This window comes from Cololabis saira, chromosome 17 (genome assembly GCF_033807715.1).
Source record: "Cololabis saira isolate AMF1-May2022 chromosome 17, fColSai1.1, whole genome shotgun sequence".
NCBI lineage: Eukaryota > Metazoa > Chordata > Actinopteri > Beloniformes > Belonidae > Cololabis > Cololabis saira.
This window is the reverse complement of record NC_084603.1, coordinates 5,790,131-5,816,384: the sequence shown is the minus strand read 5'-3', so window position 1 is coordinate 5,816,384 and position 26,254 is coordinate 5,790,131. Positions and strand designations below refer to the sequence as shown.

The window sequence follows — 26,254 nt, the reverse complement described above, 5'->3', positions numbered from 1 at the left end:
AACTCCGACAGTAATGCTGCCAAAAAAAAAAAGAAGCAGACTCCTTCAGATTCCTAAAGATTCCTTTAAAGTGAGAGACTCCCTGCAGATATGCATCAATTATATTGATATTTCTTCATTTCCTGAAACTGTTCTCGCCAGAGCCACTGCACTTGCCCCTCTACGCCAGCCCCTGAAGAACCACCGTGTGCAGTGGGTGAAACAAAGCAGCAGCTTGGACTGCAGCACCAGAGGTGGTGGTGGTGGCTCAGATCAGATCACAGCCAGACTGGCTGACACAGAAAGCCATGGCATTGCATTCCTCTGCACTAACCCTCATTAGTATTCTGGGGATCCCACCTGGAGGCAAGTGAGCCAAGGTCAAGTGTTTTACACAGACAGAAGGATGAAAAAAGAAAAAAAAAAAAACAACACTGCTTAATTGAGCCAGAGTGTATGCGTTGGAAGCGACAGATTGCACTCAGGCTTGACAACATAGCAGAACTTCATTAGCTTGTCCATCTTTGCTCCACAGAGAGGCATCACCAAATGGGATTGTTTAAATAGGGATTAGAAATATAGAAGTATCCCTAAGAATCTTGTCTCTCATTGACATTTGTGAGTATGAAGAGATTAAGCTTTTCATTTTCTGTTCAGTTTGCAATGCAAAGCTGTGGTAATCTGAGTAATACTGTACAAAAAGGGAACGATTGAGATGTAGCTGTTCATTCCAGGGCACCCACACCATACTGTGAGATCCCCCATACACTTAACATTCCTACTGAGAGAGGCACACTAAATCCATCCCTTCCCTGCAGTGATCATGAAGTTTTACACGAGACAATAATCCTGCATTAGTTCATTCCTGGGAAGCAGGAAATTCTGCTTAACGACACCCACGAGAGATATTAATTAGATACATGTGGATTCAGTTAGGGAAGCATTTGTCAATACTAACTCAGGTTGAATGTCGATTTCATATATCCAGTTTTATTTGATACTTAAATGTAACATGAAGTAATTTTGCTATTTCAAACTTAAAGGAAAATCTGTTTGAAAATAATAATCTTGAGAACTGCCTTGCTTGAACTGAATCAAGGAATGTCAATATTTACACATTTTAAATCATGTGGATTTGCAGCTATCATTTCAACTGCACCTTCATCATTTGTCAAAAACCTTGTCATCAAACGACCTATCTATCTACACTGCCAAAGCACGAAATTAGAAGGTTTTAGCATGTCCAAACTGTTCAATAATTGTCATTGCTAATTTATACACTCTCTGATGGCCTCATCAATGCACCTTGATCTTACATGGTTTTTCACTTTGACATTTAGCTTTGATGTGTTATATTTTATCATAGATTCTACAATAATATGGATGCAAAATCAGCACGTCAAATGAGTTAACCAATTACACACATACTGTACTGGAAACCCTTTTTAATAAGCTGCAAATAACGAATACCTTTCATATGCTACATTAAGACCACATGTGCTTTCAGTGACCTGTACAAGGGCATGCATGTTCTACTGTCTACAGTAAACATGTGAATGAGGAAAAACCCAAATCAGTGTTAAAAACTTAAACTTAGGTGCAATTTTTTTTTTAGGTAAATAAAGGAGACAAAAAAGGGAAAGGGAAACTATGTTATCTTGTGTGCAGGCTTACACATGAGCTATTCCTAATGTTGCCGTTGCTCATGTGCTGTCCAAGGTGCTGAAAATAGAGCCTGCCTTGTTTCCTAGAAACGGGTCATATGCAAATGTAACGCTTCATGGTTCACTTGGATGCCTATACCATCTACCCTCATTAGTCCTCCAAAACAAAAACTGTAGAGATGCACCATGGCGATGTCATGATGGTACTGATTGGGCTCAGACTGTCATTCAAAAAAGAGGTTGGAACCCAGAGTTCACATTGCCCTTTAGAAAAGCAAATGCTGGGAGATGTTGAGCGCACTATGTCAGTATCCATGGAAACAGAGGAACTGAGGAAGGGACCACATTAAAACATAGCCGAGCTGATAGACATGGAGGTGGGGGTAGGTGGAGATAGGGTGCAACTCAGGCCAGTTCAGTGATGTCAATTTCAGATGAGCACAGAAAATGTGAGGAATTTCCATCTGTGGCCCGACTAAACTTAAAAAGCTTCAGCCCAGACCCGTCAGTCCTTGTGATCCCTTAAATGCTGACAACTAAAAGCCAATAGCCACGGACCAAAAGATTGAGCAGTGACATGTTGGAACGTAATATGTAACAGACATTTTAATTTGCTGATAGTGCAGTAGAAATAATAAGAATAATACACCTTATTAAGTCATGGATTCAAATAATGGTGATTCTTTTTTCGCAGAGCTCCAGGTGTTCCTTTTAATTTATTGATTATTATTAATTATTTCCAGTACTTACAAATACACTCATCTTTTGTAAACAAAGACAGCAAACAGTGATTTAAAAAAAACATATTTGCACTCTCATTACTTTAAGCACTTAAGGAGATTAGCTATTGAGGGAGAAGCACATAAATTGTATCAACTCTACAAAACAGTACTGCAGAGAACTACAACTTTATTTAAAATGTTGGGGAGGGCTAACTTTTATCTTCTTATATACTGTATTTCTGAATCAATGTGAGAGGAGGCTGGGTGTTATTTTTGACTGAAGCACCCTTCCTCTAAATCAACCAACAAGTGACCCAGTGCTTTATAAAGTAGCTGTTTTGGTGGATGACATTAAAAAACAAAAAGCAAAGTGGTGGTGGTGGCAAAGTGTTGTTGAAACGCACAAAAAACCCTGAATAAAATGGATTGACTTTCCCACTATAGTACAGGAAATGGCTACTTCTACTCATTATAACCACTCAACTTATTGCTGGCTTTAACTGAACGTATAACACTCGCGAAGTTCTAAGACCACACATATATAAACATAACTAGTAAATCCTGTTGGTATAAAAGTAATACCAAAAAAGATATGAGCTGCATGGATTTAATAAAATGTAGTTTAAAAAACAAAAAAAACAACCTTCATCTGCAAGGAAGTGATACATTAAACACCCTTTCTTGCACCTCATTGCAATAGAGTATGCCAATAAATATAGGCACGCAAAAAAGTTTGATTATGTTTGGTATTTGATGTTTACAGAAGGTATGCGCATAAATGTTTCATTGGTATTTTGTAGGGGAAAAAAAGATAAAATTGCTTTTTGAACCATCAAAAGCTTTTGTCTGTGATTTGCAATTTTGACAAGGCTCATGAAGTACTACTTCATTATTAATTCAAAAGTGAAATGTTCAAGGTCCTCATAACTCCAACTCCATTTTCACTTGCTAATATCAGCTTTGATAGCTGGTTTGTCCTGATACATCATATGCACCGTTCAAAAGGGTTCTTAATGTATCCTGTCTAGATTTTGAACACTTTGATGCCCCCAACACCAACCACCTAGTATAATTTGGCTCATTACAGTATACACATTTTGCAGGAACATTGTGAATCTGCAATCCCAGAAGCCTTAGCCTCTGTTTGTCCTCCATCTATAAACCCACAAGAACAAGGACAGAGGACAAAGACAAGACACAGAGATGTGACTCCTGCTCCCAGAGGACATCTCCACAGCAAAGAGATGATTTCTATTCTATGATGAGCAACTCTAAATCCACAAACAGTGGAGCCAATTATATGTACTTCTTAAGGGAGATGGAGGAAAACAAGTGAGCCAGTGTCGGGCGGCATGGCAATTAAACCCACACAGGGACTGTCTTTTCTCCACTTGCCAGCCGGCCGCTCAAACACTGGCCTCTACTGTACGTCTGATCAAACATATGAAGTATTTCTCAAGTATTATTACAACTCAACATTTGAAACAGAGCACAGAGATAATATTGATACTACTATTTTCCTGGAGGTGTCGTCCACAGTACCATTAAGATTACTGTTTTATTTCACTAGTGGGTGGTCAAAATGTATATTTTGTCTCTTCCAGACAATCACTCGTTTACCAGGCCATTTGAATTGATAACAAGCTTGCCAACAAGTATATTGTTGGCATATTAAATAACCAAAACACTGTGAAACATTGTTTGGTGTTGTGTTTCATGAGCTTCTGTTCAAACTACACTTTCCCAGTTATGTGCTAACTCATTTTCTCTTTTAAAACAGAAAACAGTCTCAAATTTACAAAAAAAAAACAAGAGTAACTGAATTGCAAAAGGTTAACTTTTCACTGTCATTTCGATCAAAATGTGTAGAAAATGTTTCAAAAATGGCTAATAATGTTTAACTACTTTGGCCTTTTACAAAGAAATGTGCCTGTATCCTGTGAATTTGCTATGCTCTGAGTCTGTCAAAGTACCTTGTTGAGTCATTCCTAGCAGAAACTGAAATGACATCTTCAGTATGTCAGAGGTTTTTCTGAAAACGCATGCCGTCTCTCAGATTTCAGACAGATATTCTATCAGAGGCAAGCCAAGTGAGTATTCCATGTAAAGTGTTGGTTCTTATAATCAAGACAGGACATGACTGGGCCCCTGATTAAATCTGACAAGACTTCAAATCAGCTCAGCTTTACAAAAATGCCCTACGGCTTTGTGCATTCATAGTTGTGGCTACTACTGCGTGCCAGATATGTAAGGGCCATCAAGTAAACAGATGAAGTCATGTGTGGCTGCAGTTTTTGATATTTTATGACATTAAAAGGATCTGAATGAACAAACTCAATTTAGTTTCAAGTGAATGACTACAGTCTGCACATGATGTCAACATTTAATGCGTAGGGTTACAGGTACCAGACACCGAGTGCTGCAGGATTCATCAGGTGATTTCTAGTTGTTCATTTCTTATTTCTGAATCGATTTTCTATGAACACATCAGGAGGAAGTGCTTTGATTGATATGAACCTCAAATGCTGGTCAATCCATTTGATATGAGAACACTGTAAATAACATCTGTGACCATGAGTTATGTCACTGTGTGATGCAGCTTACGCTCAGGCATTCACAGAAAAACTTTGGCCTGTTAAAGATTTTTGGCTCTTACTTGTATAAAATACAACTGCTGCAATGTAATAACCTCAAACAGTAAAAGAAAAGATGTAAAAACCTAAAGCGAAAGGTAAGTGGTATGAACCTGGAAGCTAAATTCGTAAATGAAAAAAAAAAAAGTAAATAAAGATGCCTCTGGCAAAAGCTAAAAGACATGCCGGGAAAATGGTTACACAATACAATGACTGTAATCGGACAATGTGTCGTTCTGCAGTGCTGCCAAATGACTGAGAATGGCATCCGTGTGGGCATCTTGTAAATCCAAACTACTCTTTGCCAAACAATATTTTACAATAGCAACTTGTTAACAGGCAGGTTACACAGCTAGAGAGAGGAAGTGTTACGGTTTACCAGAAGCAGTCTTCCTGCACTTACAACACAGCAGTAGTTCTCTTGAACCCTGCAATTGCTTAGTCTGAAATTCATTACTGTCTGAGGATAAAGTGCAGTACCTCCCCAGGAGAGCTCTGGGACATTGCAGTACAGCACACTGCCCCATAAAACCTGGCTGGACAGCTGATGACTGCTCATTTCAATAGTCTAAAATTGACTGGTCCCCAGGTATACTTGTGCACTTCCTGTCTGACTATTTGCTCCAACATATCTTCTTACACGAACTGCCAAGTTACTCTTACTTGACCGCACTGCCTCACAGCAATTACACTACCTTCTGTATTTCACCTTAGAGTGATCGAAGTCTTTATCTACTTCAGCTGAAGTTTTCTTTATGGGCCCTAATTTTTAATTCCACTTAGATATCGTCCACTTTTTCAGTGCCAACAGATTAGAGTTGTCAAATTTACAGCAATGTCAATGGACATTATAAAACCTGAGTTAGAAGCAACATCTCTGAGTCAATGTCCATCTTATATGGGACTTAGCAACACTTTATTTTCAATTCAAATTAAACACAAAAGGCTTCTTTATGCAAGCACCCAATGAAAATAAACAATTTTAATGAAATTTGCAATAATTTAGCAGTCATATTAAAAAAAGGGAGGGGAAAAACTTACGTTTCATAAAATGCCTGAAAACAGGTAATTAAAACTGAACTACATTACAATTTACTAACTCTCTAAAAGAGAAATCGACAGTACAAAATGCCTAGAATGTTCCTACTTTGCAATAAAAACCCAAAGATCCCAAAGTCCTGAGCTGCAGTAAATCTGAGTGACATTGCTGTGAGGTGGCCCTTAAATCTTCCCAATGCACCATTATCCTCAGCTGAACTCTCAAACTTTCGAAACTGTGCCGATTTAATACCTGAGTGACACTTACCACGTTGTGGGTCTGTGTTTGTCCAACGAGGATCAATATGTTCGAGCAGATTATAGAAAAGCAGAAGTTGAGCAGGATAATCGATCGCTCTGAACGAATGTATCTACAGAAAGTGTAGAGAGTGGCAAAATCCGCCGTATCAGTGTTTTGCTGTGACTTGGCCTCTGATATTCTTACAGAAAGCTGTTATTAACACATAAATGCATCAGTCTTGTGGTTGAAAATATGCTCCTTGAGTGTTACAATTACCTCCATAACACAGCATAGATCACTGCCAGTGTGATCAAGGCAAGGCAGGACAAACCACAGCCAACTATCAGTGTCACAGATGGGACCCCTGAGTACTCCATGGTCTGTAGAGAAGACAGAGCGAAACAAGCCAGTCAGAGCGAGGCTGGAGGTGGTTCATGCAGGACAGTAAATCTTTACTATTGCCCAGAGAGAGAGGCAATCAAAACAACCACCACCAATCTGAATAGTCCACAGTGGGCTCCTTAATTTACTGTGAGCTTTGGGGTGGATGCGTGGGCAAGGTGGCTGTTAGGCTGGATGCACAAAACTTTCCATCTGTTGTAGCTGGTGATTACACTACAAAACAATAAAACCCAAGAGGGACATTGGTGTGCGTTTGTGTGCATTTATTCCCATATATTAGATACACAAAGCAGTTTCACAGGCCAAAAATATTTGCCATTCTGCTGATGAAACCTTCAGGCCTAAAGGATGGGAATGCAATACGTTTGTTTTGCTCTTTTGTTCCTGCTGAGCCTCAACAGCACCTGCTCCATGTTCTCACTGTTAATGATTTTTTTCTTCACAAAATGACACCGTTGTGCTTCGTGTACAGCACTCTAATGTCAGGAGTCACTGGTGTCATCGACATCTTACCAACACAGTTGATTAAGTTTGTTTCAATTGTATCTTCATCAAATGTGCACATGATTGATGGGGATAAACGGACACACAGGAGTGCACACACCCTCCTGCCTGTATGCCCCCACAATAAGCTATTAAAATCCATGTACCAACTAGAAAGATACTCCCAGTAGCCCCATTTGCCTCTGAGTTACTATTTGAAGGGATTAGCACGCCAAAGATTTAATTTGCATTATCACCCCCCACCCCCCCTCCCTCCCCAACACACTCACGCATACACTTAAGCACACACACACAAACACACACACAGACACACACGCACAGCGTTTCTCCTTTACATTAGCCTATCAAAGCCACACTGAAAAGCAAATCAATATATCCTACTTACTATTTCTCTTGGTTGCTGAGCCAAAATGGCGAAGGTAGATACACGATCACACAAGCATTTTGTATGGGATGCATCTGTGAGCACCGTTTTGCATCCTTTTGTGGACCAGGCTCCCCAAGAATCGTTCCTGCAAAAGGAGGAGGCAGAGGAGGCGGTTAGAGGTATAAATCCAGCGGCGACGGACGGGCACGTACGACCACTTCACAGCACTTCTTGCACGTCGCCTCGATGCGCTTATTTATTCAGTTACTCGGAAAAAAAGATGTCGAGTCGCGGACGTTGCTGTGATGAAGAAAAAAAAAAAAAAAAAAAAAAGGGAGAAAAAAAAAAAAAAAGAAGCCAGCAAATCGACACGGCTCCTGAGAGGCTACAAGCGGCATTTCAGCCGGAGCAGATAGAGGCAGAGACGCGGAGGATGGAGAGGAGGAGGAGGAGGAGGAGGATGGAGAGGAGGAGGAGGAGGACGCGGAGCTGTCCGGGCACACCGGTGCTGATTGAAGGTTGATTTATGGTACCGCGTTACACCAACGCAGAGCCCTACGGCGTAGGGAACTCGGCGACGCGCGCCGTACGGTGCGCGTCGCCGCGTTCGCTACGCCGTAGTCTACGGCGTAGGCTCTGCGTCGATTTAACGCGGAACCATAATTCAGGCTTGATTCGCAACACGCAGAGAAATACCAAGCAGCCTCCCGGTATCAAAACACCGCCATCCCGCTATCCAGCTGTACCTGCCATCAAAGCGGTTTTTAATTACCTGCACGTCTATTCCTGTAGATTTTTTTCTTTTTTTTTTTTAATTAAGCGTCTGTTTTCCTGCTCTTCCTTCCAAAGCCCCTGTTATCCACCCTTTTCCAGTCGCTTGATTTTCCCTCATTCCCTTCCTGTTTAAATTAGCAGCTTGTGGATGCTTCCTTAGGGGGATTTTCACCCTGGAAACGGCGGACAGCATCAGATTGATACTCTGTTCCTCTCCGCCGGTGTGTGTGCGTGCTTGTGTGTGTGTGCGTGCTTGTGTGTGTGTGTGTGTGTGTGTGCGTGTGTGTGGGGAGGCTGATCCAATAGAAAACATAAGCGCGCTGTCGCAGGATCTGCTCATTCGGCTTCGGCTCAAACCTCGTGCCAGGAATAAGGGATGCTTTTTTTTGAACATTCTTGAAAACCATTCTGCACGAAAGTTGCTGCTCCTCGGAGCCAAGCGTTCCACAAAGAGAACACTGCAGAAGTCATCTCACCCCGTGGAGACGCTGCGAATGGTTGCAACCAGTCCCCACTTCACACCAGTAGTGGGGATAAATGAAAAGAAAAGGAGCGTTTTTCTTTCTCTTTTTTTAATTGTAAAAAAAAACTAGTTACCTACATTCAAAGTAAAAATAAATAAATATAATGTATATATATCCTGAGTGACTAAGTATCTGTGTGAAAGGTTTGCTGACTAAGGTGGCATCTAGATTGGAGTCACAAACAAAAACACCTGTTGTGGGTTTTAGAGTGTGACTCTCATTTCTCTCCCTGGCATCCCAATCCTTTCATGACAAAGGCAAAACAAGATGCATGTCACTGATTTAGGACAATATAGAGTATACTGCCTGTTGATTTGTGAGAGCAGTGCTGTGCAAGGCAATCCTGCTGTGTCATTTGATCAATATGGCAGCAATATTTATTCTTCCTGGAAGGGACCTTGAAGTCAGTTGCACATTTTCAAGCAGGGTCAACTTTGAGCCGTCCGTGCACAGTGAAACCATAAATTAACACACACACACTTACACGCACACACACACACACACACACACGCACGCACACACGCACACACGCACACACACACACACACACACACACACACACACACACACACACACACACACACACACACACGCACACACACACACACACGCACACACGCACACACACGCACACACGCACACACACACGCACGCACGTACGCACGCACGCACGCACGCACGCACGCACGCACGCACGCACACACTATATTTCCCATATCATGTGTTTTCGAACTAAGTTGTGAGTGCATCACTAACTTAAGAGTCAACATACAGTATGTGCCTTTAAACCAGATGTAAAAAAAAAAAATCAGTGGCTCACTTTCACTCATAAAACTACTTCAAGGAGAAGTTTGTTTAATTACACATTAGTCAGAAGCAATGCATAATACACTAAGCAAACTAAATGTTGTAAAAGCTGTTCTGTTTAAAATGCACTTTAATGTACTTTCTATAATTAATATATAATATTTCGTGTTCTAATAAAGTGGAAAAAGCATTCACAAAAGAAATAATGCAGGAGCCATGAAAAGTCTTACTAAATATTCCCTGGCAGTATGAATACAAGAACAACACAGACAGAACAGAGATGTCTTGACAAATGGGAAATATGTTAAACATAATGCTCTGCATACTTAATGAGAATTTCCTTTGCTCCCTTTACTCCTTACCATGTTGCTGGAATGTATAAAGGACTTTAAATGGTTACACACAAGGAAACAGTTTTGAACTGTTTTGGGAGTACGCTGTTGTCTTACTGTTTTACAGTTAAGCTTAATGGGGGTTTAATCCATCACAGACAAGTTCAGCTGCATGAACCAGCAATAACTTAGAGAGTAGTACAATTTTCACAGTATAAGCCCTTGGTGATGTTTGGTCATACAATATTTAATAAGCTTGAGATCAAAAGCCAAAAGGAAAGAAAAAAATGCCTTTTAACTTCAAATTATGTCAAATGAGTCACTTGACATAATATTTTATGTAGGATGCTATTCGATACTCAAAATTGTCAAGTTAGATGCAAACCCACTCTCCAGGGAAATATGGCAAGATAGGCACGTGTGATGCATCTATTCTGATCACTTGAATCTACTACGTACACCTCTGGTAAGGCTCCAATCCTCAACATGATGTGCCCCTAACTTTTGACCTGTTAGATGATTGCCTCCCCTTTGTGCCTTGGGGAGAAGCCGACGGGAGAGCAGTAGCTGACTATGGATTTTTTTACGCCGCACTATGCGACCTTATCAGAGCTTAGTGGCCCTAAAATACAAAACACCCCCAGGAAGTGTCAGTTTTGATGTTCACCACAGTGAGACTGATGTGACATTCATCATAAAGCTCTTGCTGGCTACTTCCCGTGTGGTGATGTATAGACAGCTTCTTTTCTTTTTCTAATCAAACTTGTAAGAAATTTTAATTCATGACCAATCTCAATCATGCTCTAATTTTTACATTTAGATATCAAGGTGGAAGTCAAGCCACAGTCCAGTGATTAACAGCAGGAAAAAAACATTGAGTATTCAAATGGAATGGAGTCATTTTGGCATGGTGTCCACTTGCAGAAGTATAACCACACGACTAATCTCTCTCCCCTTACAGACAGTTTGTCTAACTGGACTGATGGATGTCCAAACACTGAAAATACTGTGTGTCCCTTTCCAGCCTTATGCAGCTCACTTATTCTTGATTGTATCTCTTAGTAAATCTTCTTTTGTGAGGCACGGTTCACATCACCAGACACTTCATATGAAGAGCAAACTTAAATTTTTTTTTTTAAATCAATCAATAGAGCTCTTAACCACACTTTAAAATATTTGTATCTAAATTACTTTAGATGTGCAAAGTTTGCACTGCAAACTATTGATTCCACTTAGCTTTCATTGAAGTAGTGTGTGGGTTCACTTACTTTTTCCCCAGCAAATGCAACTATGAGAAATTATGATAAATGATTACACTAAGTTGCAGTTCTTCAGTCTGCACTGTGCTCACGTGTCAGACAGAACTGACAAGCATTACTCACCTCATAAGGCATATCTTTAAGCTTCTAAAAACCTCTTTAAATTCCCTGGATGCCCACAACAGATTATCATTACTCTGTGATGGGGGCTTGAGGAGTACTGTACCTCTGGCTATGAGGCACTGAAGGCATAATTTAAGAAAAAAGAAAATCTTGAAAGACTGACACACAACAACAGACAAAGAGGGAGAGGGAGGTGCTGGGAAATGATTCCCTCTGTCCTGGATTTCTTGATGATGGGTAATTCACATCAGCCTATGGGCTGCAATTATGTTGGTAACTAATTTAAGAAAATTGCAAGTAAACTCCACAATAGAAGGAATTGTCTTGTAATTTTGATTCAGACAGTCTGCCAAACAATTACGAAAATTAAGAAAACCTAGAAGTCTGGTTTGTTTATTGTTACTTTGGTTAACTGTCTGAGTGCTTTAAACAATATTTGCATGGAGCTGCATCTTGATTTCACATCCAAATGGGTGGTGTGTGGTGTGAATTGTACAACACTGAAAAATGGCAATGCTTGAAAAATCCTCATCCTTTTTTGTCAGGTATGTCACTGGCACCGGTACAGGGGGGGCCAGGGGGCCCCACACCTTACAGCCCCTGCCACCACTAAGTCCCACAGTGTGGGACCCACACCACCATATGGCATTAGGCCAGGACTTGACTGTACCAACAGGCTGGGACTGGGGCATGTTCTGACTACAGGCAAAAGTGGCCCAAATCAGATTTTTGGGAGGGTCAAATTACCAGGTCAGACAGGAGTAGTGTGAACACGCAAATCTATATCTGGTCCTGAATCAGACCCAGGCCTGATTTTTTTCAATGGAGCTGCCGTGTGAACAGCCAAGGTGAATTTGATGCAACTTTTACGTCAATCTAAGTTGACATTTGTCACTGTTTATCCCTGCCGTAGTTCCAATCCGTTGCCTTTGACCTCTTTGTTATTGTTCTTCTGTGCATGCGAGTCAGAAATAAACTGCAAACAGTTCACACTGGAATGTGATATAGGCCACCTTTTAAAAGGTAATGTGAACAGCCAAACAAAAAAATCGGATCTGAGGAAAATATCCAAATTGAGCATTAAGACTTGCAGTGTGAACAGGGCCTGAGGGCTCTCGCTCGCCGATTGCTCCCCAATCCTGCCATAAACTCGATCCTGTTTCAATTATTCCTGCCCTTTGGCAATAAATGACACATAAACCAATCAAAAATGACAACTCTCATATTTTGAATCACACCAATCAAATGTATGAATCGCTTTCTTGTCACACTATCCACGGAATACAGAGAGGAGTCATTTATTTCTCTAATAACCAGTGGTGTTTTCTTGCGGTGGTCAAGGGAAGCCAGGTTTCCCCACTTTTCTCAGTTTTTCAGAATGTAACAATTATTTAATAAAATACACTTTTATAATGGTTTATGTGTAATCCTTCTGTTTTGTGGCTGTGTCGTCTCCTCTTCGTCTTTCTTCATTAATTATTGAGGGTTTTGTGATGTATAAAACAGCGCCCCCATAAATGCTACTTGGTGAAAACATGGTACAGCACCTTTTAATTTGTAAAGAGGCCAAATTGAGTTGGAAAAAAAAGAATGATTAACCAACCAGTTGAGCCTATTGTCACAACCCTGCTCCCCTGTGATTGGTCAGGACAGCGTCAAGAGAAACCACGAACTATCTCAGTATCCACGTTAGTATCTATGTCATGAATTACTAAAAAACAAAATTTGTTTTGATACCAGTGGCGGCTGGTGCTAAACATTTTCAGGCGCAATTTACCTTGGCAGAGGCCTACATAGGGGTGTAACGGTACACAGAAGTCATGGTTAGGTACAAGCTTGGTACAATTTTTAAAATTTAAACAAGGCAGCTGGTGCTAAAAATAAATTCTTTTTTTTTTGGGGGGGGGGGCGCAATTTACTTTGGCAAACATAGGGATGTAACGGTACACAGAAGTCACTGTTAGGTACAAGCTTGGTACAATGGGTAAAAAAGACAGGTAGAAAAGAATATTTTGCTCCTTTCATTTTGAAAAATGTAAACATCCAACAATGTTAGTTGTATTGTGTTCATTATGTCTTCAGATTGATATCCTATCGTTTTTTTTCAGACATCCTCAGAGTGACACTATGAGGAAGGCGGGAGAACCACCAAAACTGTCAGACGGAAGGTAAGAAGTCGGAACTTTGTCTGAAAAAAAGAAACCATAGGATATCCAACAATGTTTAAATTGGTCATAAGTTTTAGTGAAGCAGTTCAGTTATGCTGCAGTGGAAAAAGAAAACTAAACATAAAGTAGGGGTTTATCATTTCAACAAGTCCACTGTTATTTTGCATTGTTCTTTTCTTCCTGTGTTGGGTTTAGTTTATTTTACACATTAGGAAGAAGAAAAACATTAACATTTCCATTGTTCTGTCTGGAATTTATATTATTTGAAAAGATAATGTTCGTTTCATTTAGATATTTGATCAACAAATATTATTTCAAAAGCAAGTGTTATTTAACCTATTTAAAACAAACATAAAAATCTGGTTTGTGTAGCTCAGTTTGATTTTCTAAAAAAGACAAAAAAAACATACGAGTACGTCACGATACTGATCGCTGATTCGTTGCTGATAACTGACGGTGCGTCCGAAATGCCACACTAAACAGTATATACTAAAAAGTATACTTAAGTTCGGCGCACTTTTTTAGTAAATATCAGTAGTATGCATTAGTTTGGACGTACTACTCAGAGCGCACACGTCACTTCCTGCCGTTGCGAGGAAGTGACATGTCACAGCAGCAGTAGCAGCACCGCTCCGCTATTTCCCGTTTATCCTGGCCGAAACAAGATGACATTATATAATATTATTATATACAAATATTATAATATTAATATAATATAATAGTATATGTCATAAGTATATTATTATACTTAATAATATACTTAGGACATATACGTATCACTTATCAACCAAACACTGCTGCATTGCATTGTGGGAATTTTCTGCTTAGCTAGTGTCCATCAATCCACACTAATACATTTCTCCGGAATGAGTATGGATAGCGCACACTATTGAGTACGTACTAATGTTTCGGACGCACTAAAAAATCTCACCTACTGTTTTAGCATACTCATTAGGGTGGAAGTATGCAATTTCGGACGCAGCCTTAGTTTCAGGGAGGCACGCAACTGCGTCTCTTTACGAATCTAATTCAAACCAATTAAAAGAGATCCTCAGGTCACGTGCTTATCAAATGTTCAAGAGCTTACACTGGATTCTGTTTGACCGGCGCCCCTTACTTCTGGAAGTAAATAAAATAAAATAAAAAACATTTTGTAACCAAATAAATATTTAAACAACATTGAATTACTATTGACAGTCACCCACAGACTGAAATAAAACCTTCTTTTGGATCTTACAGAATATTTTCTATTTTCTTTTTCTTTTATTCTTCTTTTCTTGATTTGATGGGGGCGGCGCCCTAACGCCCTCTACTGACCAGCCGCCACTGTTTGATACCTTGGTACCTTGGCATTGCTCTGGTATACCATTTATTTATAATGCTCAGGTATAATATTTATAATGCTCAGGTATATTTATATTTATAATGCTCAGGTATAACATTTAGAATGCTCTGGTATAATATTGCAATGAAGTGCTTTAATAGTTTTATAATGTAATAACAGGTATATTTTTTTGAGAAAATAAAGCTTGCTGTTATATTTATTTTGCATTCAAGCTAAATTGAAAAAGAAACAAAGAAACAACATACGTTTTTTACTTCCTCCTACTCCTTTTCGGGTTTATTTCCCTTTAATTTGTTTAATTACTGTTTATTTGTATTCTTTTCTGATGTCTTGTGTAATTGTTTTTCTTTTTTATTTAATATGCTCGAAATAAAGATTTCAATCAATCAAACATTTTGTGAAAATTATACGATAAAGAGAAAAACAACAACAATTCTATCGCTTTATTTTATATTAATTCAGTCATTCGCCTTTATTTAATCAGGCAGAACCGGGATATGTTAATGAGACTCGGTTGCAGCCTTGTACCTTGAGCGCCAGGAGCAGCATATATCAGGCTGATTTATGGTTCCGCGTTACATCAACGCAGAGCATACGGCGTAGGGTACGCGGCGACACGCACCGTAGCGAGAGCGTCGCCGCAGAACCTACGCCGTAGACTACGCCGTACCCTACGGCGTGTTGTTCTGCGTCGATTTAACGCGGAACCATAATTCAGGCTTTAAGGGCCACAATGAGGCCGCTTCGTGGAGTTGGTGCATGATTTGCGGAAACTGACAACACTTGCAGAGACTTGGGCTGTTCAAGAGTCTTCAGCTGTAAACACCCTTCAAAACCCACCCACTGTGTTGTCGAGGCCAGTGGGGGGTCTCTCTACAACATGGTCATGGACCACTTACTTCGCCACCATAAAAGACAGGAGGATGGACTTCCTCTTCAAATAGGGTGAGCAAAACGCTTTTCTTCCTGTGCGAAGCTTAATAGTCACTGAACTAGGGTTGCCACCCGCCCCGTAAAATACGGAATTATCCTTTATTTGAGAAAAAAATGTTGCGTCCCTTATTGAACTAATACGGGACGCGATTTGTCCCGTATTTTCATTAACACCCCATACACACGTCTGTCACACACACATCAACACGAAATTTATCAGAAATTAACAAAATAAAACACAGATTAGAGAATATTTTATGAAATCAATAAACATTTCCATCATCAAAATTATAACAAATAAAGGTTTAACATATCTTGCTTTGCATGTAATAAGACTAGGTAATATATTAGTTTCACCTTTTAAGTTGAATTATTGAAATAAATTAACTTTTACACCATATTCTAGTTGAATTATTGAAATAAATTAACTTTTACACCATATTCTAGTTGAATTATTGAAATAAATTAACTTTTACACCATATTCTAGTTGAATTATTGAAATAAATTAACTTTTACACCATATTCTAGTTGACTTATTGAAATAAATTAACTTTTAAACCATATTCTACTTGAATTATTGAAATAAATTAACTTTTACACCATATTCTACTTGAATTATTGAAATAAATTAACTTTTACACCATATTCTTCACCTGTAGGCTATATTATACATATGGGTTGATGTGGACATACGTAGCATAGGAGGATATTTCAGTTGCTAGTATGGTTGGCTGTCTCTACAGTCATGATGAAAGTTCAATGCTATTAAAGCACTTTAAACTTTAAATCAAAGCATTTTGTTTTTTCATATAAAATAAACACATTTTTATTCAGTTTAGAAGTTTTGGGGCTTTTTTTGGCTCCTGCGCTGCTGAAATCAGGGTGTCCCTTATTTCTATTTCTGAAAGGTGGCAACCCTACACTGAACTGCCCATTTAGCAACACGTGTTATTGTTGATGTGTTTATAGTCCTCACTGCGTCTTGCGGGCTTATTAAGCAGTAAGTCCACTGAAGCTGTTGCTTACTGTTGTTGATGTGGAAACAATGAACACGACGGGCTGCTGTGTTGCTGTATAATGATCATTTACATGTATTATTATTATCATAAGTTAATAAGATGTTTTAAGATGTGTGTGTGTGTGTGCATGCGTGCGTCGGTTGGTAAAAGGCCTGTTGTAAGTCCCAGTAAAATGATGCTGGGCGCTAATAGTTCATCCGACTACATGAAATAACACATGAATTGTTAGGTATGATTTTCTGCCTCCACTCCCGTAAACACACAGCGTAGAAGTCGTGTCCACACGCCGCTGTTAATAACACACTTTGCTGCAGTTCATTACATAAATTATTTCCAAAAGACCAACTCATGTTGAAAATCATAGCCAATTTCCCACTTGGTCTGACGATTGACATTAAAAAATACACACCTACATAAGTGTGTGACAAAAATAAGGTGCGCCTGACAGTCATTCAAGTTTAGGGCCTCAAGACAACACGGGGAAGAGCTCTCTCTCTGTCTGGCTAATGTACTTCTACTCCAGAAATATCAGATGAGGGTAAACCAAAATAAATCAGATCAATCTGTTAATACTGAGACACTAAATCAGAATGCACAAATGGTCCTCAAAAGCTCCATAACCATTGTCACAACACCTGTACCTTTTATTGACGATTGGTGCATTGTTGCACCTTCTTGTTTAAATCTTTGCGTCTATAATGACATAAATTCACCTTTATTTTCTGTAACAGAATTTACCTTTTTATGAAGCATTAAACACATAATTTAATTCACATACAAAGAAATATGCTTTTATTCCATCCGCATTGTATACATGCTCTATCCTGCGGGGTGGTGGAACCTAACCCAGCTCGGCTGGCATCAGGTGAGAGACGGGGTACACCCTGCAGAGCTGTGATGCTCTGCAGGGACGTGGAGCCACAGACGATGACATGGAGCCACAGAGAGACCATGCAGGATCACAATGCTACAATCAGTTTAGAATCACCAATCAATCCAGTGTTTTTGGAGAGTGGGAGGAAGCCGGAGACAACCCACACACCAAACCACCATGCTGCCCATGGAAATAAATGAAAATGCCAAAACAGACCAAAAAGGAAACTGTCCAAAAGGCTAATTAAAAATAAATACACAAATACACATTTAAAAAAGAGAACTAAGAAAGTAAAATTATGAGTGGATGCATTTAAAATCTGTGACATTGATTGAATTAAATCAAAGGCAATCTCTGATCAAATGTATCAGGCCATGTGTTGTAATAAGAATTTGCCTGTATTTTAAAAGTTACCAATGGTACTGCTAGGGATGATTTTATATCTTTTTAAAATTAAACCAAAATAAAAGCTTACTATACTTTCACCAGAAATGTTTGTGCTGCATTTCTATTACAAGCCGACTCCAATGTGTACACATATTTCACCCCAGTTCACATGATGTGCTCTGACACTCGTAAACACAATGATATAAACACAGTAATGCCTCCCAGTAAAAACCATTGCACTGTTCATCTGATGGGTCAATCATAGGTCCCTGCTATAGTGAAGCTTAGAATTATTGCAAACATCACCTAAATTATAACCTGTCCTGGATATGTCCTTTTTTCGCTGTATACAGAGATCATTGCAAGGTGTGAAACCAGACTTACCAAGTTAAAAACATGAGTGGTTTAATCAGATATAAAGAGGCGATCAGGATTTTTGTGCACACTGGAGCAGATTCACCGTGAGTACACATCTGCACTTTGGATAATTAGGGGCTACCAACAGTACTACCACCACTACCACAAAAAAGGGGTATATGTGTTCCAAAAGCCTGAAACTGCTGATTTCAGGAAGGAAAATGTCAAAAAAAAAAAAAATGACATGAAAGTACACCTTCAAAGTGTACTGCACAAGTGGATGCACAAGTTCTACATCTTATCCTTGACATATAAAGTAAAATTATTTCTACCAGAGAGCTAAGAAATACATTTGTTGATGACAGATTTCTCTTTGTAACTAAATAGCTGCAAAGAATATTCATGTTTATCAAGTCTGAGGGACTCGTTTCTTCTTGTGCCGCAGCAGAGGCTTCCTGTGGTTCCTCTGCTTTGCAGCAGTTGGCAGTGTTCGTTGTGGCCTGTTTGGCTCAGATCCTGAATCTCCAGATGTTTATGGAACCTGAAGCTGTGACAGCTGCTCTCACACCTTCACATATAAATGATTAATAGGCTCTAGTTCTTCGGGAAGTACAGTTATCATGGTAAAAAATGAAGTCATACCTGTTTTGCACACACTAATCTGAGAGGAATTTTTTTAGTAAAAGCTAAAATGCAGGTTTATAAGGGCTTTTAGTATTTGTAGGTAAGATATCTTGTAATATACAATTTCAGTGGCAGGTAACACATTGTGTGACCTGTTGTTATTATTTGCATTATTCTGTTAGATATGGCTTTGCATGATTAGTGGAGTATATGAGACCATGAGTAGAAAATTAACTCTTGTGACCCTTCAGTTTCCCACTGGAGTTGCAGCAATTATGTTTGGTCAGAGAGGCTGAAATCTGCTCCACCATTAGATACAACTACAAACTATTATAACATAAGCACTGCAAAATAGAATGCAATTCATACTTTCAGAGACAGGAAAGAATAATATTTAACTGGAACTTTTTTCGCTGTGTTTTTTTAATCAAGTCTATCTTCTTCTATTTGATATTTTCAAATATCAAATGCGTCCCTCTCACATTGAGGGAAGATGAGAGCTAACATTTGGTGGAAAGGATTTCCAGTGGCTTTCTTTTCCAAAGGTTGAGTAAAATGAAAATAACTGAGCCGTATGTTGTACTAAAAATGGGATTTAAATATCTTCATCACCAACATTAAAGTTATCCACATTGCTAGAAATCCGATTTTAAACTGTCTGACATGTAACACAGAAAATTTCCAAAAGGGTGTCATTTTACTGAAAATGATTATTGTTTTTCTTATTTGAAGAAAATCGTCAGAATTAGTAAAATAGTAGTTAAATTAAGACAATAGTGATGACAATCGGTTGGTTTGACAGCAATAAATATGTATGTCTTGTGCTAAATGTTTCAAACAATCATTGGTGGAGGACTAAGATACTACAGTTCTGTTTTCATTTATCAAAAAGAAAAAATCAAACAAACAAAAACAAAAAGTTAACAAGTACTTAGACACTGTTTTGAGAGAACTTATTCCTGCAGTACTTAGTAATTTCCCACTTGTGCAAATGATCAGTCTGAGTTTAAAAAAAACTATTTACAATGATGTGAGTCTTCTATTCTCAACAAATGATACAAATGGAAAAGCTCAGCAGTCACATATTCAGTATCTGCACCCCGGCACTCCACTTGTGAGCACTCTGCTAATTGTTAAAGTGAGCACTCTCATTTGGTTGGGGACCACCGTGTCTGACAGATGGTGCAATGCCCCCTGAATGAGTCCTGAGAGCAGCTGCTATCGGGGTATAGGAAGAGCCAAATGTTTGAAATGAAGGCTATTATAATCCCGAGTCATTCAGTAGCTCTCTGATTAAAATGACTTAGCGTAGATTAAAAAAGACCCAAAAACTGATATTAGACACATGGCTTGTGAAAGTCAGAGACAGAGAATGGAGCTGTTGTCCTAGTTGTATCGTTGCTGTTCAAAAATAGACCAGTTGCCCTCCAACACAGCGGCACATGAACAACACATGCTGTCGCAAAGTTAGCAGCCTCACAAGCTGCTGATTGAGCGTGTTCACCCATGATTTCTGTTCATTTTTGTGATAAAGTGAAACTAAAATCAATATGATTTTCTTGTAATTGTTGATATATCCCAGTAAAACTGAAATACCAATCTTTTTTCTTTCAGTAACTTTGGTCCTTCACAGCTCTGTGCCTTGTTTCCTGTACTGTATTGTACGCATGTATAAGTAAGCAAGTATCCTCTGGATGAGGTATGAGATTCTTCCCACATTAAGAGTCTAGAGTCATCATGAGCTGCCTCTAATCATTCATCTGAGCAGCTCCACCCAACTGTCCTGCCTTCTGCCCTCCACCCAATCTGTAGCTGTAGCTTCGTTCAACAGCAACACTCCCAGCCCAGCTCATCGGCCGTGTTGCAGATAACCACCTTAACTCCTCAGCCTTGCGCATTTCTGATGCACACACCGCCCACCTGACTACTTCTGCCCTGACACACCGCGAGAAACGTCCCGCCTCTCTGCTGAGCAAGTCCCCACTCCATCTCCCAGAGATGTGCTGCTCTGCCATTTTGGATGAAACGTGTCACAATCAGGTTATAATCCCTTGCGGAGTAACGAACAGGGTGTTGTGAACAGGTACTGCGGTAAAAGTGTGAGCAAAAACGCTTCAAATACTTTAATGTTAAGAGAATTAACAGCAAGCAAGGTGACATCAAAACATCACCACAATGCTTAACAGACAAAATCACATACAGTACATCAGAAAATTAAAGAGCATGCTTATTAAACACAACACATCTAAGGTACAGTGCCCTTTTATATGAAAAAAAAACCTTGCAAAACTCAGCAACACATGATTGATTCTCCAACAAAACAGGATATGACTTTCATTGAATGTGTTTGCATTTTATTTAAGCCCGCTTGTAAAACTTCCATTTTGCCAATTGGCTTTTAATATAATAGTCCATATAGTAAATGTTCTCGGCGTTGGTGAAGTGTATAAACCTAACGAATGTCTCTAGGACTGTGATTTTACGAGGGCACCTGTGACTCATATTCAGGTCTTGATGGAGTCGTGACGGCATTTGCTACACAGAAACACAGCAGGTGTAAAATCACACCAACATCTCATCCAACCAGTAGGAAAAATTCGACAATCCTGTGTACAGCCTTAAATCAGGATGTGTGAGAGTTTTATTCACAGCTGTTCTCATGTCATGCTGGGTAGATCGTATTATAAAGCTAAACTATGAGTCCGTCTGCTCCGGTGGATGGTTTAATGCAGAGTAATTAAAAACATAGAGCAAAAGGAAGAATCAAAAGGAGAAAAACTTCAGGAGCAACCCTGAAGGTCCATGCCCACTTACATTATAGTGGTGTCCCACAGTGCACAGTAGGGGTTCATCGTTCCCTGTAGTCCAGGAAAAAAACAAACAAAAGGCTTTGTAAATGACAGCAAAAAAAAAGAACATTGTCATCATTACACCAATATCATTTTGAATTAATTAGATATTTGTTCTTTCTATGAACATCTTTTGGAAATATCCTTTGAATAGTACCATCATTGAGAGTATGGACTACATTAACACTGAAGCACAAAGTCAGGCTCACTTGCTGACAGGCTCAGATTTATATGCGCTTTATCTCTAACATGAATAAAAGGTCTGGATCATAAAATGGGATTGTCCTTGTAATTATCTGAATGCAGCTCCTGACATGGGGTGCTTACAAATTAATTATCGAGCCAATTAACCACCATTGTGTCTCTCCTACAGGGAGGTGATGCTGAAGTCTGTGCAGAACATTCAAATCAACGCACATAATAATCTGATGCGAGCAATGTGAAACTTATGCATTCAAACAATGTAAGACATTTATTGTTGCTCTACTGCGTATTAAAACGTTAGTTACTGGAATTCTAAGGGAAGTGGGTGCTTACATTTGCCAGGTGAGCCAGTTCGATCTCCAAGTGGGAGTCAGTTGCTTTCGGCTCTGGCCTCACAGTCACAGCAATAACCTTGGAGTTTACAACCGTGTGGTTCCTGCAACCAATGACCATGCACAAAAGTTAGAAAATAATCGAGCTTTGTAACATTTTTGAGGAAATCAATGCCTACAGTCATGGGGGAAAAGTAAGGCGGAAAAAAATAGGCCCACACCCTATTTCAATTCAAAGGTTTTTGTTTGTTGGAACATAATAAGAATTAATAGAGAAACAAATCATGTTTCTGACAATGTCCTAAAATTAAGAACACGAACATGTTTTGTATTACAGTGTATCATCAATTTAACAAAAACTAACCCAGAATGCATCGTTGAAGAGTGTAGTGAGTTTCCATTAGCACTATTTTGCTCAATTTCAATATACCAAAGAAAAACCTGTAACCTTTTTTTTTTGGTTTGTCTTCGGCATCACTGGATGTCACGTGATCATATTTGACCACCAGACCATATAACCATCTGAATGGTCTTCTGTTGCCTTCACAACAACGGGAGCAGCAGTTTTTTGTTGTTGTTGTCCAAAACTAAAGATGTTTCCAGTCCATCTTTTACGAATTCAAAATCTTCCTCTTTGTGTTAAAGACAAGTCGACGAGATACGGAGAGTAATGCTCGTAAAAAAAATTCTTGTGGGATAAAGTTTTACAAAAATTACAGTAACAGCAAAACACAGCAACACACCATTCAGTGGAAACGCCATCTTGACAAGCATCTTGACTTTGACGTGTCTGGTCAAAGGACAGACAGCAGTGCTCCCAGGTTTGTTTTACAGAGACAAGGTATTCTCCTGGAAGCCCTCCGAACAAGAAATAAGTTCTAATCGTACCGACATTAACTTTAATCAGTCAGTGAGTCTAAAATGCACCTTTTATTTTCATTGTCAATTCTCCCTTTTTTTCCGGGCATCAGATGGTCTGACCTTGGAGTTAATGAGCTTGGAGCTTCACTCCTGGGAAAATTGTCAAAAGTCTTGAATATTTCTTCCTCTTGTTTGGAATTACCTTGTAACCCTAAAGCTGGGCATACACTGTGTGATATTTTAAATCGTTTGATTCAGCCCCATCTCAAACTGCACAACTAGATTGCTAAGTTCAAAAGTTCGCAGCCCACGATTTATGGTCTCACACTGTACGTCCCGATGCTCGGATGCGATCTGTCTGCTCACACTATACGTTCATAATACTCACGTCGGACTTCTGTGTACTGGAACTGCAACGTCAAAAAGAAGTGGAAGAGGAGGAACCCCGAAGTGGGAGACACCAAAGATGCTCAGCAAAAACAAACGCACTGCCTTAGAAATTTGTGCCATTCTGTGTGGCGATAAATGAAAAAAGATTACACAACGTCGTGATTGGACAAGGAATTGGCTGGGCAGACGTGGGAAATGCAGTCTTTTTTTCTGCTATTAAAACATGATTTGTAATGTGAATTTGCAACACCTAAACTAAACTAAACTACAAATAATAGTTTTTGACGTGACATCAGAGATTGCGCATGCTTTCTGCGAAAGGATGAGGCCAATCGGGTCGTAACTGCTTCAACTGTGCGATTCCTTCACGAGGAGCGACCAGGATTTCAAACACGTTTGATTTTCTTGCGAGCACACGATTTGTGATCGGAAGCTCGTCGTGAGGTGTTACTCTCTCGTCGTTACCCCACGTAAACTGCACGAGCACGACCAACGATTGGGTCGAAATCTGGCCCGATCCACAAAATAGTCGCACGAGTGGAAAATCGGTTCAAAACGAGCCGACAATCGCACAGTGTATGCCCGGCTTTAGGTAAAGATCAGGTGGACGTCTAGAGTCAGTGTGCTTCCACGGACAGAAATACACTGAATACATTAAAAAAATAGTGATCTCAAGGTCATATTAGAATTGTGGAGTGTTCAGATAACTTTAATTGCAGTAGTTTCTATTGGCCACATATGGCACAAAAAATAAAGACCTGTACTTGAAGCTTTTGCCAAATCATAATCAAAAGACTGATGGTATATTGTGTCATAATGCAGACTAATCTGCATTTGCAGCATTAAAGTGTGTAGGAAATACTGGATATGAATCATAAATATGAAATGTATTTTCTAAAACAACACATGCAAATATCTAAAAACTGTATTTCAGATCAGGGATTAGTTTATTGGTGTCATGTAAACTTAGAGGATGAGTCTTAAGTTTTAAAAAACAACGCCTGATTTGGTGGTTAGAGAAGAAAGTGTATAATTTTATTTTTAATTTCAAAGATGATCTCTGCCTGCTACTAAAAATGTAAAATGTGAAACATTTTTAATTCACAAATTCAATGCTAAGTTAATTTCTCTGGTTTCTCTGGCATTGAATGAACCCTATCACACACATATTTATGTGTTATTTTTTGCCAGTTATGCCATTTAAAAAGGCCAGAAAGAAGAGTACAAATATAGGAAATAAACTAAGTATTTATTTTGATCTTTATCTTTTAGTCCTTTTTATTTTTTGGGTCAGTCATATCTTTGAAAAAGAGCCAAAATGCCATGAGCTTTGTCAATCCAGACAAAACGTGTCTCCTGTAAAAAGAAGAACACAGTAGCTTCTCCCCTTTACTTTACTTCAGGACTCTTTATCTGACCCTTTGCTGTGGTGAAAATCAGTTTTTTATTGTTTAGTTTTTTTTTACATATTTCAAAATGGGAATCAATAGGCCGAATTGTTCTACTTTGAACACACTTAAAGACTTCTGACATTTCCAGGAAAGCAAGTATTTTTTTCTTTTGAAGTTTCACAAGCTTGAAGTGTAGCGTATTGAAAATCTTCCACAGCGTCTGAATCAGTGTGGAGGAGGCAGCTCGTGTCCACACGCAGGCGAAGGAGGCTGCTGCTCCAGCTGTGACAGCTGGCCTGGCCTGTCCCGTAATAACCGCTCTGTCCTTGTAAGTCGGTGCCAGGGACTTGTTGACTCGGAGCTGACACCAGGTGTTTCCTTGGGCCATCCCACATCTTTTTCAGACACTGATGTCATTCTTAATTAACTACACGCTCCATGCTTCAGTGAGCATGTTTCATTTTCAAGCTCTGGCTCAACAAAAACCACAACGTTGAAGTTGCCTTCCGATTCGCATCTTCCGAATCGCCAGAAGATTAAAGGAACATTCCACTGCATTTAAGACCAGGTCCCGGTCAAAACCCACACTACCTAGACTGCTCAAACCCGGATTAAATGGTTCCTTTTCCTATCTAATACACAATTTGAAACAATTCTGTGCTGTCTAAATATTTGTTTGTGTTTTTGATTAGGACCTGGTCTAAAGTGGACTGTTAGAAAGCTTGGAACAGACTCTTTTTTTTTTGTTTCACAAATTAAATAAAGGTTTCACAAATCCTAAACTGTGTTTGACATATTCTTTACTTTGTAATACCCAATTTAATGCAGATTTGATAAGTCTAGCTTCAGTGGTTTTTGACTGGGACTTGGTCTAACGTGAGCTGACTGTCCAAAAAGAAGAGAAATGGCCTCATTTTACTTTTTTACTAATTGGAAAAAGGTTGTACAAATCAGAAACTCAGTAAGATATGTTATTTAATATCTAAAACATAATTTAATCCAGGTTTGAGCAGTCTAGGTATCCTGGTTTTTGATTGGGACCTAGTCTAAGGTGGCCTAAGGTTGCTCTAAAATGTGGTGGAATGTTCCTTTATCCTTCTGGCGAATCAGAAGTCAATTTCAGCATCTTAAAGGACCCAACAAGTTGAAT

The 26,254-nt window shown here is 39.2% G+C and overlaps 1 protein-coding gene across 6 annotated transcripts in view; it reads right to left on the bottom strand.

The window, feature by feature from the left end:
• Positions 1-26,254, bottom strand: part of adgrb3 (adhesion G protein-coupled receptor B3) — a 118,126-nt gene that overhangs the window by 11,113 nt on the left and 80,759 nt on the right. For all 6 annotated transcript variants that reach the window (XM_061745828.1, XM_061745830.1, XM_061745831.1 and 3 more), the window contains 5 exons: positions 22,464-22,566; positions 21,892-21,935; positions 7,569-7,695; positions 6,554-6,657; positions 6,305-6,407 (listed from right to left, as the gene is read on the bottom strand). In XM_061745828.1, the coding sequence (XP_061601812.1) occupies positions 6,305-6,407; positions 6,554-6,657; positions 7,569-7,695; positions 21,892-21,935; positions 22,464-22,566 (481 nt within the window). The remainder of the gene's footprint in view (positions 1-6,304; positions 6,408-6,553; positions 6,658-7,568; positions 7,696-21,891; positions 21,936-22,463; positions 22,567-26,254) is intronic.